Below are 20312 nucleotides of genomic sequence, written 5' to 3'. Positions count from 1 at the left end.
AAAACTTATTCCCCTAACGTTTCAACTCCTCAGGTTGACTGAGTGTTTCATCTCTTTGGGAAGGTTAAAGACTTAAGTGGATTTGCTAGTTTCTGGTGCACTGGGAACTTCCACTGCTGGGATAGAAGTCCTTGCTTGGTTCTAGCATGCAATCTTCAATTTAAGCAAACAGGGAGTAAGGAAAGAAATTAAATACTAATTGCAATCCAAATTGCTCCATCTTCTATCCACCCCCTGCCAACCCTTCTCCCTGCTCCCTAATCCATAAGGTCTGAGTGATGATCAGTGAATAATTAATTCTGGGTGAGCTGGAGAGGTTTCATGCAGAGAGCCTCTGCAGCTGCAATATCCAGTTCAGGGAACGCATGGCCAGCATTTGGTGTTCCCCATTGGAACCCAGCACCCACCAAAGCACTCCCACGCATGCAACCTGGTGTCCCTCCACTAATTACACTTTGTTGGTCAAACCCTTGATGCTCACCGGCACAGATGCACAAACAACACATACTTCCACGTTACTTAGAGCGTTAGTAAAAGGTATAGTGAAAATGCCACAATATAGGGTAATCAGGAAAAATGCCATGTCAGTGATTAAAACTATTAACCTGTAGCATTAAAGCTACAGCTAAAACATTTCTGCATCTATCAAAAAAATGCTGCAATGTGTTCTTTAAACCATGCAAACCTGATCTTCTGAAAGCACAGAAGTTAAAATAAAAGAGAGATCGTAAATAGCCTTGGTCTCCTCCACTGATCCAGAATGTGAACGTGTAGGAGGAGTGATACACTGCAAATGTCTCTTCCCTTTACAATAATCCTAAACTGACCCTCTTGATCCAAATACCACCAAATTCAAGCATCCGGTAACTTGAATTCAAATTATCTTCTTACTGTTTTTTAGCAAATGCCAGGACTAAAATTGTTCATATGTCACAAGGTAGCAAAAAATGTCTCCAATGCATCTCCATTTCACCCTGCGCTGGTTGCAGAATTGGTCTTTCTGTGCCTGGAGGGAAATCCAGCCCGCAGCGCGATGGCTGATCAGGTAGCGCAGTACGGGAGGCATGTCACCCCACGTCAGGGAAGTGTCACATCCCAGCTCAAGAGCCTGCCCTGCAGCCTGGAGTCACATTCCAACAGGACAAGGCTCGGCCATTGTTAGTGCCCAGGAGGATTATGCCCAGGCAAAGGATAAACAACAGATTCCAAGCTGAACTAATAGCAGCCCTCAGCTTTTAATTTCAATTCTCAGAAGCAATGCATTTTTTTAAAAAATGTTGTTCTCACACACACACAAAAATAATATAAAAATCCTTCTCTCTTTCTCTCTCTGCATATATACATATCATTTAAAGTGTTACTATATAGCTACACACACATCCATAATAGAACAAATCTCCACACACAGCAAGGACAGCAAAATATTAATTATTCAAGGTACATACAACAGAGTTATGTAAATCATTTGGTAACTACCGTAGGACTGCTTTGCAGAGGGACTCCTATGGGGAAGAAGCACTGAATGGTTCAAGCAGGGGATGTGTGCAATCTCTCATGTACCAGCAACAGAGCATGGGGGCTATTGTACAGGGCCAACATAATCCCAGAGACATTTGTAAATGTGAGTAAAGGGGACAGTCTGTTGTAATACCTATGGCTTTATAATTACTAATACATTTACATCGTTTTGTCAATGAATGTCACCCTCCTGCACACTATCAATCACGTACAATGCATGCCACATCCCTTTCTCATATAATTACTTATGTAACACACATGGATTAAACCTAAATTCTTATTTCTGGCCTTAATTCAAATCAGTTAAGTATTTTTAAACAAATTATATTTTAATTCCAGCTAAAAATACACTGGTTTAATTCAATTAAAATCAGCTCTTGCTTCTTTTCATCGCACCTGACCTGAATTTTGCTGAGGAGAATCTGAGACATTCTGTAGTTGCACTGAAAATTTAAATTATAAACATTGCCAACCAGATAAACAAGATCATAGTATCAGTATCATAAGAAGATATCCATATGCGAACAATCTACTCTAAATCTCCCTAATAATCACTTAGGAAGAAACTCCATATAATAAGGTATTATTAAAGAGTATGGTAAGGAGGAAGGACAGAGGAGCATATATTCCCTCAGTCTGTTTTTTTCTTCCCTCCCAGCTGATGGATCAACTTGACATAGTTATTTTATATTCACAAGTCTTGAACATCATTATATCCAGTGCTCTGTACAACTGACTGCCAGCAATGAGCTCAGTGCACACGCTGCCTCCAGCTACAATCAACGGATTTCTGCGCACGACCACTGCAATAGGAAAGTGGATAACAAGATATACACGTCAAACGTTGGCATCTTCCAGCTCTCCAAACAAAGGCTTGAAAACCTTGCCCACCTCAGTTGTTACACATTCACTTACAACTCTTTGTCCCTCACGCAGATTTTTCAATCAAGGTTTTGCAGAGTTTCAATAAAGAACAGAGCAAAACTTGGTTTTCAACGTTTCCTTTTTTCCAGGAGAGAAAGACACTTATTGGTAACACTAATTGCCAGCAGGAATGACAGAGTAGAGGACAGAACAATTTGATCCATCATGCAAGGTACCTCTCCTATGAGATGGGAAATTCCATTCTGAAAGATGGGAAACTGAGGCAGATGCCAGGTGGGTATCCCTCCCCCATGCCTACACAGTACTAGGGCAGAAACTGAGAGTGCAGTTTGACATCATACCTCATTAAACACAACTGCACGCTGCCAATGAAGGGAAAAGTCCTTTTTCTGCCATCTTCCCATCGCTCTGCAGTTACATGAGTTGGTTCGGTGCCCTAACCAAACAGAAGGACACCCCCCTAAATAATATTTTTCCATTTAGTCAGCTTGCTGACCTTCCTAAGATGGTGTGATGACTGGATCTGCTGCAAGGGGAGCACATGGCCAGGAGGCAGAGGGCGGGGGAAAGCAAGACTGTTCCTCTGAGCTGAAAAGTAATATTTTCATCATGAGCAGTTTTCATTGTGTGCCAGAATGTTTAAGCCTGGGCTAGAAGTATCTTAGTTTTTATTGTAAACAAATAATAATTAAAAAAGCAAACAGAAGAGCGTAGAACTAACAGAAAACATCTTCTCGTACAAAAGCTGTAGTGATGTCATTTTCTTTCTCTTTTTTTTTTTTTTTTGAGTTTATTGACATGAAGAGTAATGCTAATGTAATTGCACTCAAATTCATGCACATGAAAATCTCACCAGGGCAAAGTCAGAATACATGGTCTGTTTGGAAACTAAATGTTAATGCAATGGAGTAGCAGTATCTGTCTTCAATCTGAAGAATATCCAAACACCATCAGCCACAATGCAACTTAACTGTCCCCCTCGCTCAAGAGTCTTTGCTTAAAGGGTACAGAACAGAACCCTCTGCTTGTAACCCTGAGGTGTATACTGACGCACCACAACATCACGTCTGCCAGGCAATAGCCAAACGAGTCAATAATATGTATTCAGACTGTGAGAACAGTAAAATGAAAGCAAGCATCCTCCTATCCATTAATCAACCTGATCTTCCGCTGCAGGAACAATGCCTTCCGATTGTCGGCATTTACCAAACATTCTTCAAATGCTAACCATCTGCAGCTGTAATACAATGCTTTGATTACAAACGTCAAAAAGATAGAGCATAAAATTAACTTCTCCTTATTTAGTAGGTTTAGAGAAATGTGGCTTCACGCTACACTAATTCAGTGCCCTCAGTATGAAAACTCCCCATTATGATGTCTCGTCAAATTAGAGCCAACGATAGAACGATGTCATCTCTATCCTCACACAACACTATATTTTGTAATTAAGCAGGACAGTGAAACAATGGCCTTGCTTATAGAGAAAAGGTCAGGAATGCAAAACATATTTTTGCAAGCTAATTGTAAGATGCATGAAGCCAATTATACTAGTAGCGCTGCATATGCCTAAGCAGGAAGGATTTTATAATTTTGCTACGACTCCAAGTTGAGCCAGAGCACAAGCTGTACCCCGTGGGGCACTGTGCTGTTTGTTTGGGCTGTTAGGAACCCAGGAAGCAGAGAAACGTGAAGGCGGCTATTAAAATAATTCTAGTCTCTTAGCCCTTCCCTTGACATTTTACTATGGCTTGAAAAATTTTTAGGCATTAATATAGTCTTTTATGGAACGATATCAGACACAACCTCCCTGTTCAATTTGGAAGTTAGTTTGAATATGTAGGATAAGGGGAAACATTTATGTGTTTCTTTGAGAATGTCAAATACGTTTACCTCAGGTAGCCTCAGATACAAATCACAGATCCACATGCATATGCAAAAGCCAATTTAACAGGAGGAATAGTTGAGACCTTGCTGTTGCCTTGGGAGAAGCTGAAAGCCACCACATTGTTTTCGGTCCATCTCTGCTCCTCTTGGGCTTATTAAATGGATTTAGCCACAAGGAGCAGCATACTTCACTGAACGGGGCTTTATAACAAATATTTCTGTGCTCACGGACTGGTGCAATTGATCTGCAACCTTCCAGATTTACCTGTTCTACCTCCCTGAATCACTAAAATGCAGTGCAAGAACACTGACCACGGAAGGGCTTGAGCTTTGCCAAGCCTCCGCCGTCACTGCCGGGGCTGCCGTGCTCAGGAGGACTGAAACCACCAATTCCACACCTCGTTTTAAACACACTCACAGTCTAACTGCCCCATCACCAGCCACAAACTGCAGCACCAGACTGACTCTAAAGGGGAATAAACGCCACTCTTCACACAATGGAAACCCGAACCACCTGTGTAAGGGAACTGTACATTACGTTTACAAATCGGAATATTAGCCTTTCTTCCATAGAAAGGATTATTTTGTTTGTTTCAATGCCTCCCCCAAAAACCCTCCAAAATCCCTTCTTTCCATTAAAAGCATTATTCTTTTAAAAATATCCGAATCCCAGTTTCTAAACTTCCTAATACCAAGAGAAGATGAGGAATGTGACAGTTTCTGGGGAGAACTGGCAATTTCCTCCTGCATCTCCCTTTCAAAGCAGTTATCTCTGATTTTGCTCTAGCCTCCTAACACAGCCATTAATTAGAGATCAGTAATTAACTTTCTGGTTCAAGAAATATTTTGCAGAGGAACCCCATTAAAAGGTTGATTTGCATATTCCAGGACAAAGTAGCCTTGATATAAATGCAGGTACTATAAAAGGCCAGTCTTGATCCTGAGACTGTCCTTTAACCTTTAAGCTACCTGTGACTGCCCCCGGACCCGGGAGGGGGGCAGTGGGAACAGACGTTCCCCACTACACAAGAAAGCAGACATTGTTACCTGCTGGATGCTCCCCGTCCTGACTTGGCAAGATGTTTTATTTTGCATTTCAGCTATTGTTGACAGTGCCAAATGGTTTCCCCATACAAACTCAGCAGTGTTTCCTCAAAATATTGTCATTATCATGAAAACCAGAGGCCCCTGCACTGTACTTAACATGCTGTTAGTGTCACCCTTTGCTCTGCACCTACTATTATGAGTCTTCCTACTTAGAGGGCTTCACTGGCTAGTGCCATTTCAGTAAGGAGCCAGAAGAGAAAGCAAGCTCTCCAGCACTTGTTCACACAGATTTGAAAGCCCTTCATGCGTCCTGGGGTCTGCCAGTGTCCTAATTCTGCAGGATGAGTCATTAATCTTTCCAAAGGTAACAGTGACTTCTTCATCCTTTGTAATGCAGCACTCACCATATTCTCATCAAACTTAACCGATTCCATCATGCCTAAAAATATTTGGCATATCAAGTTTGTTTGGAATAAACAAATGATAATTAGATCTAAAAAGAATTCACAAACTAGGCTTACTGTAAGAGTACAGACATTTGTAAGTTATTGATGCTCTCCTATTGCACCAAAATAAGCTTTGTGAATATTTGAAAACCCATACAGTAGACTGCACCAGGAATTCAATGCACTGCAGTATATGATTTGTATACTTCCTCTCCCCTCCGTGGGTTATAAGCAACATTTTTTGATGGGATAAAATAAAAAAAAAAGGAGATTAAAGAGGAAGTAGCAGTAGTGCAAGTTGTTGCTGTTATTAATGCACGGCTGTACCCCTTCCAAGGCTGAGGCTCATTTAACAATCAACCATATGCTCAGACTTTTGTAGTGCCAAGAAAAAAGCTTAAATAGAATGTTATCTTCTGGAATTATGAAAAAAACCCTTGCAAAATAATCACAAGTGCTAGTAATTGAGAGTCCCTTAGCATTAAATAAATTCTAGATGCATTGAGAAAAAAAGAGCCCCTAGGAATGGTCAACTCAGGGATTAGATACAGGTACAGCGTTACACAGAGTACCCATTTTCCACCAAATCAAGACAGTTGGAAGGTATTTGTCCCACAAAGTGATAGCGTGTCTCAGTGCTAGTGTAAAATCATGGCAGCCTTTGCCAGTTTCAGAGGAGATGAGACCAATTTCATGTATTTAGATCTTTTTAAAAAACAACTAATGCTCATATAAGCCTACTTTCTAAATTCCTGACAAACTCTCAGATTTTATTTTTAAAAGATTACTGTAACAAAGCAACAGCAGTGACTGAAAAGGTCACTACAACAAGAAAACAATCAGAAATGCACTGACAACAGCAATTAACAACTGCAGCAGAACAACCTTCTCTCAGTTCTCTGGCTCTACTCCCTGTACCCAAAGCCCAACTCAGAAACTTTCTCCATCATCAATTTTGCAGGAGAAATGTGGGTCCAATTAAGAAAAGTCCATCTGCCAAATGCTTGATTTGTGGCTGATTTCAGGGAGACCGCTACAAAGACAAACATTCAGTACTCTGTGATAAAAAACTTTGTTAGCTGCGGTAATAAATCAGGATGCAGGAGACATTGTTAGCAAAAAGCCACTTTAACGGAAACCCTGTTTAGCTCTAACAAGCAATGTGACCAGCCAACAAATTGAAAGGAGCACTCATTCCACAATCCTCCATTAAACCTCACATTTATATAAACTGATTGTTCCAGATTAATGCACCTCCTATACAGAATACTAGTTACACTTGGTTTGATTTTGCTTCTCTTACTCACAATCAATAATTGTATTACTGTTACTAACAGGACTCCTAGAAAAAAATCTGTGAGCAAAAGACTGGCAAAATGTGGACAACTACATCAATGTGAACCCCACAGTAATGCACTGAAGTTAGTGCAAACCCCTTCTCTCACCTTTTTTCAAACAAAAGGTCTCTCCTCAGTCACCGTAAAATCCAATACCATGAGAAACAACCATGTTTTTCCTACAAACATAAGCTCTGCTTGACTATAATCAGTGTATTTTTCTAACACACCACTTTGAGCAAGTCCTCAGATGTTCTCTATAGAGAAAAAATGGTTGCCCAAGGTTTTGCTAAACCAGAATTCTCCAAGTTTTCATAGCTGCTCCGAACGCAGATGCACAGGCCATGGCAGTGCTGCAAACAGCTGCCTGGCAATGGACGTGGGACCTCGGTGGATGGCACGTCAACACGACAAAGAACCCCCCCATGTTTCAGGGCTGTCAGCTCCTCCCCAGGACGCAATAACCACGCTTTATAAGAGCAGCTCTGCAAGACTCCACTGGCAACCTGGCTGTTCTCTTTGTGCCAGTGCAAGGTATGGAAACCAGGCTCCACCGACAGAAAATTAACAGGGCGATTCTGAACTGATGCCACTGAGACGTTCTGTGACTTTTCCAGTGTTTAATATTATTTCATTGTTTTCCTTTGCTACAAAACTCACACTGTACAAATGTCTCGCTATTGTAGGAGGTCAAAATTTTCCATTTTAAAGGTACATGATAAATTTAAATGCATGCATTAATCAAACACAGGATAAAATGCATAGATATATTTGTTTATATCCTCTTCTCTGCTCTACACACACACCACATCCACCTAGTTAGCTGTCTGTACATGTATGTGCACATTTCATAGATTCTTACACATCTGCCGTACACAGCAGGATAAATGCTAGCAAGAAAAGGAAAAATAAAGAAAATAAGAGGCATGACACACTACCAATTTAGATACACGGAAGCCAAGTAACAGAGTCATTTCTGATCTACTATAGCTCAATATTTCAACCTAAAGTGCTTTGACTGCATTTATTCCACTATTCATTTTTACTACGGCATCTCCCACAGAAATTCTACAAAGCTCCAGAACAGAACGCTGTTATAATGGTTACTTCAATGAGCAAAGGAGCGGTTCGCGAACAATCAGCTTGGATACAAGATGGAGTCAAGAATCAAATATTTAAAAGGCAAATATTCCAATACCAGATGCTTCTTTGAAACAATCCTTGGATTTCAGGAAAGGCAAGGAAGCACACCAGAAAATGCACAAGAGTGAGCTAAAAGACTCAAGTCCTTTCGTGCACAGAAGTGAGTGCATTGTGCATTCTAGAAGACGTGGATGGGCATGTTCAGGAAGCTAAAATTCTCTTCCGTAACCAAAACCTTGATGCATGACTGAGAAGCCAGCTGCTGCTTTTCTTTCACCTCTCTGAGAGCAACAGTACCTAGGGCCAAGATCTTCTGCAGAAGGACACTTGCTTACATCGTAGATCTGACACTACTATGAAAGCTAGGGGACTAAAAGCTTGCTGTCAAAAGCTACCTAGAGCCACACAGTTTCCTCCAGACCAGGGCACGTCTATGTATCATATATGAACTGTATTTACACCTGCCTAATGGAAGCCTTTTGTTTTCAGTTTCTAGTCATATATATAAGCAAATCCTTGGGTTTTATTCAAGGCTGTCGATTGCGACTTCCCCTTTAAGCTCTACACTGAAAATGCACTACACCCATTCACTGAATCTCTTTAAAGAAAAGTTGCAGTAAATCTGGCTGTATCTGAAAGGACACTGCCCAGCAAGCTTCATAGCTCTTGTGCTGGGAGGGCAGGGAAATTACAAGGCTTAATTTAGGAAAATGACTTTGGCTGTAGGGCTGGCTGAAACAGTTAATTCCCACATCCTGTACTGCCAATTCACAGAAAGAATCAAAACTCATCTAGGTAGAAAGAAAACATTGTCTAATTTGCCTGTTCTTTGAGTGAAACAGCAGCAGTGTAGGCAGATTCCCGGCTGCCGGCTACACTCACTTGTCTTCCATATGGAATACAGTGCCCTACTTCGAGCATTTGTGAAAACTGCAGCACAGGAATCAAATCAACTCTGTCTTTCCAGATAGTAACCCCTGAAATATTACTCTGCACTGACCAGCACAATCCTTTCACTTGCAGAATCCAGAAGGTAAAAGCTTAGGAGGCTGTAATAGGTCAGGTAAGGAACAATCCAGATTGACAATTGTCATTTGCACGTTTCAAAAATTCACGGCTGCTCCAACGAGTAAGTATAGCTAAAACAAAGTAAAAGTTGTCATTGCTTTTAAAAGTGAAGCATTTACTCAATGGATTCTAAAGTACCAACCTGATTTTTTAAAATGCCGCTGCTACAAAATGGTTACATCAGTGTACGTCCAATTTGGCATAATCTTCAGACACACTTTTCTTGGCACTTCACCACTTCTGTGTCATTCCCCAAAATGATTCACATAAGGCTGAAAGATCTGCTTTTTGGAAGCAACCCACTAGTTTGTTTCTGGGGTTGGTAATGGAGTCCGTCTTACCCAACCATGACCTTGATATGCATGTGAATTTACACATAAATTTACCTAGAATGTGTGCCTGTCTCATGCACGCACTGACTTAAACCTACATATGCATAAATTCATACAAATTCACTAAAGAGCTACTATACTTTCTAACTGAGCTGAAGAATAAAACCAAGGCTTCATTTCTCCTTATTTTGCTTGCAATTTGCTCCAGCACCAGCCATCCCATGCCAAATGCTCCACCTGATCCATCTGCACATTCCCTGCACCGCATCCCTCTTGGACTGAAAGATCTTGTCATGGCTCAGACAGAAAAAGCAGCTTCGGCCACATGCCGAGAATCCATCTCAGTATAATGACGGCAGCCAAAGGCTATGCTGAAGATGTGTGTGTGGAAGGGGGAGAGAGGGATTTGGGGAGATTATGCTTGTTATTGTTCCATGTTATTGTTCATACAGTATGTAACCCAGTAATGTTCAATGTAGTCCAGTGCATGAGCATCCCTTCCCTCCCTCCCTCACCTGCATCAGTCGGCTTCGGCTGCTGCATCTCTGTGCTATTTATATGCTGGTGCATCAACTTCGGATTTTTGGGGGAAAAGAAAGCAGAGCAGTCTGGCTTCTCTGTACACGTTATTTACCCTAAAAAGGGAGGGCTTGCACTGTACGCTTGCCAACAAATCAAAATTACCCCTCTCGCAATTAAGCAAGTCTACTTCTATCACAGATGTGGCCCTTGCTTTGAATAAGATAAGCTTAAGATACTAGCTAGACCCGGAAAAACCGATCTCCTCCTTCTCTCTCACACAGCCTCCTACCCACCCTCCGAGAAATGTCCCCTTACCTTTCATTGTCCACACTCCTGAAGCCAGGTAAAATGTGGCGGAAGCTGCTGTTCCTGTCGAGCTTGGGTTGGCTCTTTGTCCTTTTGATGGAGCCTTTAAGCCGGCGGCTGAGGAACCCCTGTGGGGTGAGACAAGAATACTAAATTACAAGGAAAAAGGGAGGAAGAGAGCGAGCCCTGAGCCTACTCTATGGCACCGGGTGCAGCCGGGCGGATTGTTCTCCCGGCTGCCCTGGTGCTCCTCGCGCCAGCCCCGCTCCCAGCCCGCAGCCAACATCTGCTCCCAGCGCTCGCCGAGGCCGGGGCGCTGCGTCGGCGCGAGACTCCCCGAAGCCTCCGTTACCCTGGAAACCATCAGCTCACATAAAAATACTGTCTGAAAGACAAGACTAGCACATCGCAACTCCTGACGGGAGGAGAGGCTGCGATGCGGGGCTCTGGCTGGCCGGACTGGCAGCCCCCTCTCGCAGGCGGGGGCACAGGATGCCCCCCACCACAGTGACCAGCCGACAGGCGAGAACTCAATTACCTGATCGAACCCCCCCCAATTTCCAGCCATGGCTGGCAGGACTGGACTCAGGTGGTTTAGCTACATGCAAAAATACCCTATGAAGCATGCACACAGGCAGCATATGGACTCGGCAGTATATGCACTACCTTTACAGAAGAAAGAGACCCTCGCGCAGAACATACAGTGCCTTCTCCCTGTGCCTCCTCCCTCATGGAACATAAGTCATGGCTCCTGTAGTGCTCCACAGCAAAGCCAGCACTAAACGTTTTAATAGCAAAGCTTCTAATGTGTTATTTGCTTATTGTTAGGAGTTAATGTTCTACATAATCTGAACATTACATTTAATCTCTTCGCTAAATAAGGCAATAAAAGTATAATACTACCGTGGTGTCCAGCATTTGCAGCGTATGAGAATAGTCTTAGTGGGTCAAGCCCGTTAGCCGGAGAAAGCGGGGTAGCGTCTTAAAAAGAAACCCAGATTTTGGGGTGAAGCCTAAAGAAGTGTACCTTTTATGCACCGTCATACCAAAGAAATAGATTAGCTAGATATAAACAAGTTGGCAAATCCCTGCACAAACTGACGTTCTGCACATGCTGCTTCCCTTGCCCATTCCCAGGAAAGGGAGTAAGGCATCCACTGGATCAAGCACACATTTTGACACACGTAAGGAAAGCAATGTGAGAAGAGTGGGTGCCTTTACACTGGTTACCGTGCCAGCAACCCAGACATCGCACAGCGCACTCCTCCACTCCAGGCAGGAGGCTCAGCAGTGTCTCCAGTCAACCTTAAGGAATGGATATAGGTCACGTAGCCTTTAGCAGGTGCCTTTTATAAATTAATACCCTTTTTATGTCTTGCAGGAAGATAATCACAGTCTAACTTGTATCTAGCCTGTCATTTGTTCATGCTATTTAAACACTCCTTCCCCACCTAGGATATTCATGGGTCACCTTATGTCTTTCTCAGGTTGCAAAATTTCCTCAGGCGGTCTGTGCGGCTCTTGTTATGGAAGTGAGTTTCCTGTTTATAAGTGCATCAAGAATTCAAAACATCTAGATAACCAAAGGTGTTTCACATTTATTAAGTGCCACTATGTACAAACGAGGTATGTAATATGCATTCGTGTGAATTGAGTATTTCTCCAGGAGCTATTAGCATGACTGAAATAGCATGATGTATATAACACAAGCCCATCACGTTATACACTTTTCCATCTTGCACAAAGCCAACGCATAAGATAACAAAGGCCTTTTCAAAAGCATTTTGTCTGTGAGAAATACCTTCAGAGAATTTTTATAGTATGGAGAAACATGACTGTGAAACAGCAGATTTGAGGATTTGCATTGACTAGAACATTGCCAAGGTATTTCCCTTGGTACTCAGACCTTAGTCAGCCTCATACTCATGATACCAACATAGTATCAGCCTCATAGTTGTGATATCAACATGACATCAGCCTCATACTTGTGATATCAACACGCTATCAGCCTCACACTCACGATATCAACTTCATGCTCTAGCTCTTCTGGCTAGATCAGGCTCCTGGTTGCCCGCTATGCAGACTAGCCAATATTTGCTGAGAAGGAAAAGATCAAAAATATGCAACTGGCCAGTCATGCAATATTTCCCTAAATGCCACTGGTGAGCAGGTTTTGCCCAGAAGCATGAAACTGGACTTCCTTCATCACTGCCAGCCTAGCCACAAGTATGTCATCATATTATCAAGCCACTTCTTTAAATCCAGTAATAGCTTTGAACTCCAGACAGGGAACTGATAAGGAAAAAACCCAAATACTTTCTGTGGCAAACAACCACAGCTTGCTTTCACTACTTTCCATTTCACACGTCAACAACGGTTAGATGATTCGTGCGGAATTTGGAAATCAGAATTTAGCGTTGCAGTAAGACATTACTTCCCTTCTGCTTCCCATTGTTTTTACATTCATTGCGACCAGAAGGAGATCACACTGTGCCATTTTCAGTTTTCATTGCTAGCTTCCTTGGGAGAGTGATATGTCAGAGATTTTAATGCTGATAAATTATGCTGCTATAGCAATACTTCGCACCTCCATGGTGCATGCCAGAGATCAGAAAGTCTAATGTGTGAATTACTACTACCTTCTGTAATTTTTAGATGGGGTAAGAAATAAAGAGAGAGGACTTGGTCTCCACAAATACAAGAGAGAGAGAATCCGACCTGGGGTGTGACCGCCATGCTTTCCTGGTGAGATCATAAGAACATCACCTATTTCTTCTTCATTTATGACTTTAAACAACACTGATTCTGATCTCCAGACAAATGAGGTTAATCCTACCCTATGAACATTGCCTACTCCTCTAGCCTAGCTGCATTCTTGTGAGTTCCACTAATTAAAGCATTGCACTTTATACTACATGTTCTTTATATGCTTTTAAGTTTATATTGAGAGCTGTCTAGGGCAGAATTGTGTCTTCCTATGTGTGGGCAGCATTTACCACCAGTAAAAATATCTTAGAAAAGATTAAACTACTAACTTAGGAAGGTTTCATTCAGAAGAAGTTAATAGACTGTACAAAACAACAATAAATAGAAATCTGCAGAGCCCAAGAATCCCTTCAGAATTTGCCACAGCAGAAAACCATGAGATGCCACAACCTGCGGCGCTGAGGGTCCTTGCTTGAGCCTGAACTCAGTACAGCACAGAGCAGCCAGTCCGCACAGGGCAGGGGTGCTCCTGGTGCGGTTAGCCGGGATGGAGCATGGCTACATTCCGTGCACAACATAATGTTCTTTTACTGTGCCGCATTGCGAGGTGTAGACATGTGAGCTCCTTCAGAACGAGTGCAAAATTTGCACAAAAGAGAATAACACTTCTGTTTCATTTAGTACAGAACTTTTCAAGTTCTCCTGGAATACAATGAAGCAAAACTTAGGCTAAAATTAACTTCCTTTTAGGCAGCAGACAAACCAAATCATAAAATACCCTTTAAAATATAAGCAGAGGTACTAATATGTAAGTTAATCCCTTGCACAGCCTAACTTCTGAGCAAGAGGAGATATTTTAGGGTCTTTAGAGTAGAGACAACCATTCTGACGAAGAATACAGTACCACGCAAACCTGCACAGCTGTATGGAAATCTGCCATCCATCAAAGCCCACAGAGGAGTGCTGCACAGAACTCAACTAGCCTAGCAAGAGAAAGACATACAGAGCTCACACTGTGCAGTGATTTAGCTTTTTTAAGTGCAAAGGCCTCGCTTCCCTTGTTTTGTTTCTGCAGTTTTGACTCTGACATCCTCAAGTCTGGAATACAATTGCTCTAATCGGAAGAGCTGACTGAAGTTATAATAAGACACAAAGAACGACGACAGAAAAAAACAAAACAAATCCTTTTGAGAAATGGCTTAATCACAACCACCTCTACTTAAGCTAAAACAGGACAGGCACAATTCAAAACAGGACAATTAAGTCTGCTCTGGTTTGGACTCTGTCCTCTTACATATTTGGACAAACCCAAAATCTGATGCCATCATCTTGCTGCAGATGGAGGATGGTGGGACTCTCATCTTAATTTCTCCTGCTTATCAACGTTGATATTTCAAATTACTCTAGAACCTGGGAATAATCTCATATTAAATTATAATATTGGAATATTTTAAATTTTATTACTTGTAAAGTAATGTGCAAACGCATCCAAACCATATATGCCTTTGAGATGCAGGAACTGCGTACTTCCACACACCCTGGGCCAACAATAAGAAAATTGGAAAGAAGAGAGAAAAAGGGAGGGGTGCAAAACTAAGTAGAGTGTTAAAGACAGCAAAATCTTGAGCTCGTGCTTTATTAACCATAAAGTAATGATGCACGTCTCATATCTGGAACTGACTCCCACACCATTAATGTTCATTCGCAGTGAAACCACATGATAAAGTTTTAAAGGTAAAAAGTCAGCACCATGGAAACACAATATATGTAAAATTTAAAAATCATATATCAATAAATCAGGCTGGATACATCACGAGCAGCTTTCTTTGAAAGACTCCTGGCAGCTCTCCGTATTTTCTAAGCACAATGAGCAAGGAAAACAGGGAGAAGGCTGGCCAAACACACGTGGGGCAAAGTGTGAGGGGCTGAACCACGGCCCTGGGATGGGGCTGGTCTCACGGGAACGCTGAGAAAGCAGACAGAAGCCCTGGTTTATGCTCTTATCCAAAGACCACACAGAATAAATGCTATAAAGGCATATCACAGGAACTTGTGAACAGATTGGGGTTATTTTTATAGTTCTTCCATGTCTTTTTGTTTCAGTTCAAGCAAATCTCAATGACAACGAGGACTTGAAAGGACATCAGAAATTTTTTCACTATTCATGATGAAACTGCCATAAATATTTGCCACGAACACAAAGGCATAATGCTGTATTTCATACTGGGTGTCCATTTTTTCTAGTGTATCAGGGATAAGCTTATAGGTATAAAACTGGGAGTAAACCCTTTCTGCCAGATCTGTCCTTATTCTGGGCTTTAGAATCTTCATTTATTTTTTTATATTAAACTTCTTTAATTCTGGAATCAGTGTTCTTTTTTGCTTTTGCACAGCATCTATGGTGCTCTTCCACAGCACATGGAAATACCCTTTCACTGAGGCTCCACTGAATAGCTAATTAATATTTGTATTTGTGAACCCAGTAGAGCCTTGCTAATGCTAAGCACCTTATTATAGCCGTAAATGTATGAGTTTACCCAGTTCTACAATTACCGATGTTAGCCTTAGCTTTCAAGTAAAATACAAACCTTTTTTGGACAGCATTTGATACTGTTTGTTACAGGTAAAGACACCTGAGTGTGCATCGCTAATATTCTCTCCATAGAACATGACTGTATTAAGCTACAATAAGAAGTACACAGACAAAAAAACCCACTGAGGGTGAGTTTAGGCATCAGATGTGTCTCTTGGGAGCCAAAGAACAGAAGTAATCCACCAAGTGGTCTCCTGGCATCGATACAAGATAGAAAGGGAATTTCACACATAGCACTGACCTTTATGGATCAAGTATTTTTTATTTGTTCAGTGTATAGAGGCATGGGCCTGTAAGTATATGTATCCTTTCAAACACTTCATATATAATTTATTACTGTCAGCTCTTTTGATTTGAACTTGCCTGTTGTAAGTTGTTTTCCTATCATCCTGGTCTCCTCCTGTCAGATGTGATAAAGGGCTCTGTTCACGAGGTGACCGAAGAGACAGCCCCTGTGGAGTGCCCTTCCCAAACAGTGTGTTTCTAGCACACGCAGTGCTTCCATAGGATCAAGTTTTGAACTTGGGCATATGATAGGCAAGAGAATGGCAGCCAGAGCATCATTTGAAGTTGAAGACATGCCCAAATTTATGAGAATCCTTGCCGAGTTAACCTTAGGAAATTACATTCTTGCAAGTTTATCAACCAACAAACAAAAATTCTGTACACATGACAAAAACTAGCTTACTCCAGTTGGTAAGACTTGCCTAATATGCAAGCTCAGGGAAAGGGCAAAGGAGAGCAATAGCCTACACAATTCCACAGAGCCCAAGAGATGTGAACTTACAAGGAAAATCAAACCAGTTTATCTCTGGACCTAGAAATGCACACACAGACTAAGATAGTATTACTCCTCCTGTTTAGAGGAGGCTGAACACGTGACTTTTTTCAAGTGGGTGAAAAGTCCCTCGGTTTCTCAATTTTATTTCATCAATCTCAGGACCCTTCCCAGTCATCCTGTGAGCACCTAAAGAAACATGCAGATGAGATGAAGTAAGAAACTCTTATTACATCTTGGAATAAGAGCAAGTAACATACATCCATGAACCACCAACTTGATCTGAATGATGTTGCCTTAAAACATTCTATACGGGTAAGGAAAGCCCCTCTGCAACACAAGTATCTTGGAATTCGGATAAACCCCAAAATAATGAAAATATATCTGCAGAAACATTGCGTGTCCAGTGATAGATGGCAATAAAAGCTCAAATCCTACCGCTCCACACGCTGTGGTCTGACTTTTGCTCCAGCATCCAGAGACGGAGAATAAACACAGTGATACAGTGCTTAAGTGTACGAGAGGGTACGTCTGTGAGCCAGGCCATAAAGCAGTCCCGGAATGTGAGAAACAGCTCATGTTGGTAAGTGCTGCTTAGCAACACTGCCCTTCTATGGCAAAAGATTAATCAAATTTGCAGTGTCATTGGAAACACTCAGTTCAGTCCATTTGAAAAATCAGATGAAGACGCACTGAAGTCCCACTGGTCACTAAAGGGACAGTGGAGGTCTGTCTAGGTCATGAAAACTGGAATTATGTCAAATGAGAGGCACTGAGGGTTAATTACGAATATGGCAAATCTAATGCATGTACGTATCAGCAAATCACAGATAGAAGCAGCAATAGCTGCAGCACATAACAGCTCATCCTTTTTCCACTTCTGGCCAATAAAGGATTGCTGCTTACGCTCTATTTTTATAAAGATTTCACCTATCTTGTTGAAAATGTCTTGGTCACAGGGTCTTCTCCCGCTGTCCTGGAGAAAGAACTGCATAGACTGGCAGCTCTCAGTGCCGTGTAGCTCTCGAGACATTTCTCCTGATACTCCGCTAAATGTTTCTTTGCAAAATTTCACTCTGTTCCTTTTCTGCCCTTTTCTACCAGGGAAAGACTCCTCTCCCAGCCTCTGAAATACTCACCCACAGCCAGCATACACCCTTAATCCCTGACCAAGACAACACTCAAAAACTTCAGGCAAGCCAAGTCTAATGGCAAGGTAGCAGGAAACTCGGGAAGTCTCGGTCTGCCCTCTCCAATTAGCACTGACAACTTGTAACATGCACATAGAACAGGTGGGATGTTAATAAACTCCAAATGAAGGAATGCAACTGTCAGGAAGAACCTAGAAAACAACTGCAATTCAACAGGCATTGTCATTCAGGGATCACCTGATTCTTCAATTTGGATTCTTTTATTCTCCTGTTAAAACAAAACCACACTACTCTGGATTATTTGTTCACAGTTCTGTAATTATCATACTGTCAACATTTCATACCTGAATAAGACAGATAAATATTCCTTAGGAAGGTAGGAGAAGGGTAATTGAGCAATCAAGGATGAATGATGCAGAAACAGAGATACAGGTAGAATGCAAGTAACCTTGAAGAACAAAGACAGTTACCAACCCAAAGAGAGCAGTGACTAGCAAAAATCTGTCTAGGTGAAGCCAAGCAAGGATGCCACCCGGGAAAGAATTTCAGTGGGGTGAAACAGTTTGCTTATTTAGCTGGCACAATGGAGTCAGCCATCCCAGGGGATAAACTGTTCATATACAAAACTTTGTCTTTAGTGAGAACAATCCTGAGAGAAGCAGAGCTCCTCCCCGGCAGTGCTGGGCGGTGCCAGCTTCACAAAGGTGAACAGAAGTTAGACCAGGTAACATCTTGCAGGAGCTGTTCTTCAGCTCCTGGAACCAAGCTTTCCATGGCCATCCCAGGACCCTGCTTCTCCTTGAAATGCAGGAAAAGAGACTCTCAGCTTTGCTTTCCTTTGCTCTCCCTCTCTCCTTAGAGAACTGTGCTCAAATTAGGTTCTTGAGCATCTTTAGTCCCCTAGAACAAAGCTGTCACTGCTGAACAGAAGTCAAAACCAAGTGCTGGCAACTGCCATGGCAGGTTGTAATTGCAGCAGAGGAAAAACTATGTCCTGACCTCAGGACTAAGCAAAGTGCCTTCTGATAGCCCCTGAAGGTCCCAGCAGTGTCTAAATGAAAAAAAGGATTCACCCTGTACATGAAGCCTGCTTTCTAATGCAATTACGGCAGTCATTTGGAAAGCAAACACAATGCATCACATTATTCATATTCTGGGACTTGTTATTACAAAGAGTAAAATCGAGTAACGTAAAAAGACAGAAAGCCAAGTAAGGTTTTAAGAAGCAAACTAATCCAGCCAAAGTAAGGCTCATTAAGGAAGGTTTGAGGGAACATCCCAATATCTATGACTTCTAGGAGAGAGTCATTCTTACTACTGTTTACGAAAAGAGAAAAGGCAGTTAACCCTAATGGTTTGGGTTTGGGAGCTTTGGAGATTGAGTTTCATACAGCCAGGAAGGAGAGGGGAATACCAAAACCATTTAACAATATGCCAGGGGTTGTTCAGACTCCTAATATGGGGAAGCCCAGGATCCTTTTGGTGGAGATGAACTGTCCCTCCCCAAAGTATCACTATCAGCGCATGCTAACTTCCCCAGTTTAGGCATAAAGAGTGATTATTTTTTTTCCCCTAAAACCTCAAAAGGTTGGATGATTATTATGATTTGTTTTACTGCAGGTAATTGCCTGCATATTAAACCAACTGAATCTTGACTCTGGAAAGCCAGTCAGGATGGCTGTCACATATATAACACACTCTATTCAAGTATTTCAATGGCTTCTTTCTAATGTACACTCTTGTTCATGCAGTTCAGATCACGGACCTCTGAAAGCAAGCCTGCAGGCAGCATGCATCTGTAAAACCTTACATGTGAGCCTACATGTGCTGTGCTAATACCTTGTTTGCATTTAAAAAATGCCCATTCTTACTTGTGGAATGACAGGTATGCCTGCAATTATTCCAGGGACAGCTTCTCACAAAGCACAGCTACTACAGACCTGGCATGCATCGTGTTGCTAGGGAAAACACCCAGGTTTTCAGCAAACACCCAAGGCAAGATAGAAGGCCATAGGTAGAAAAGCAACACCTAGACTCCTAAGAAATCCCACAATAATTTTCAATGCATTTTTTAAAAAAACTATCCTCAATGGATTAGGCTCATGAGAGTTTAAGTGACTTCAAACAAAAACTCCAAATCCAGGAGATACACAGCTAAACCATTATCCAACACTTTGAAAACATATCCTATGAGTTCAGAGGCTTCAATTGTTTATGATACAGTTTTAAGTATTTCACTTTCAATAAATGTTAGAAGTTTCACATTTACAGTCTCCCACGCACTGTACACACAGGAGATTTATTTTACAATGGAGAGCAACAGATTCCAATCAGGCAAATATTTTTGAAACCTCAGATATGGAGAGAATGAGTGCCTTTTAGATTAAAAGGGATAATCCCCAGATGACAGAAAATTATTCACACTCCTATAAATTTAAACTTTCATAATACTTTTTTAGCATAATAATGACTTAAACACTCAGTATCAGCTGTGAATCATTACATTCATCCTGCTTTTAAAATGTAGTTGTGATTTAACTGAAGATAAAACAAAGAATTTATAGGACATGGTAGCAATATGTATTTGGATGCTTGG

The 20312-nt window shown here is 41.7% G+C and overlaps 1 protein-coding gene across 6 annotated transcripts in view; it reads right to left on the bottom strand.

Annotated features, from left to right (window-relative positions):
• The window catches only part of LOC119153247 (DAB2 interacting protein), a 210515-nt gene that overhangs the window by 110518 nt on the left and 79685 nt on the right, over nt 1-20312 (bottom strand). For 5 of the 6 annotated variants that reach the window (XM_037399415.1, XM_037399416.1, XM_037399417.1 and 2 more), the window contains exon 3: nt 10498-10616. In XM_037399415.1, the coding sequence (XP_037255312.1) occupies nt 10498-10616 (119 nt within the window). Of the gene's footprint in view, nt 1-10497; nt 10617-11154; nt 11227-20312 lie in introns of those variants that run through there. The other variant, XM_037399418.1, reaches the window with a different exon arrangement.

The sequence above is a fragment of the Falco rusticolus genome, chromosome 9, assembly GCF_015220075.1.
Source record: "Falco rusticolus isolate bFalRus1 chromosome 9, bFalRus1.pri, whole genome shotgun sequence".
Lineage (NCBI taxonomy): Eukaryota > Metazoa > Chordata > Aves > Falconiformes > Falconidae > Falco > Falco rusticolus.
This window is presented reverse-complemented; position numbering and strand designations above follow the sequence as displayed.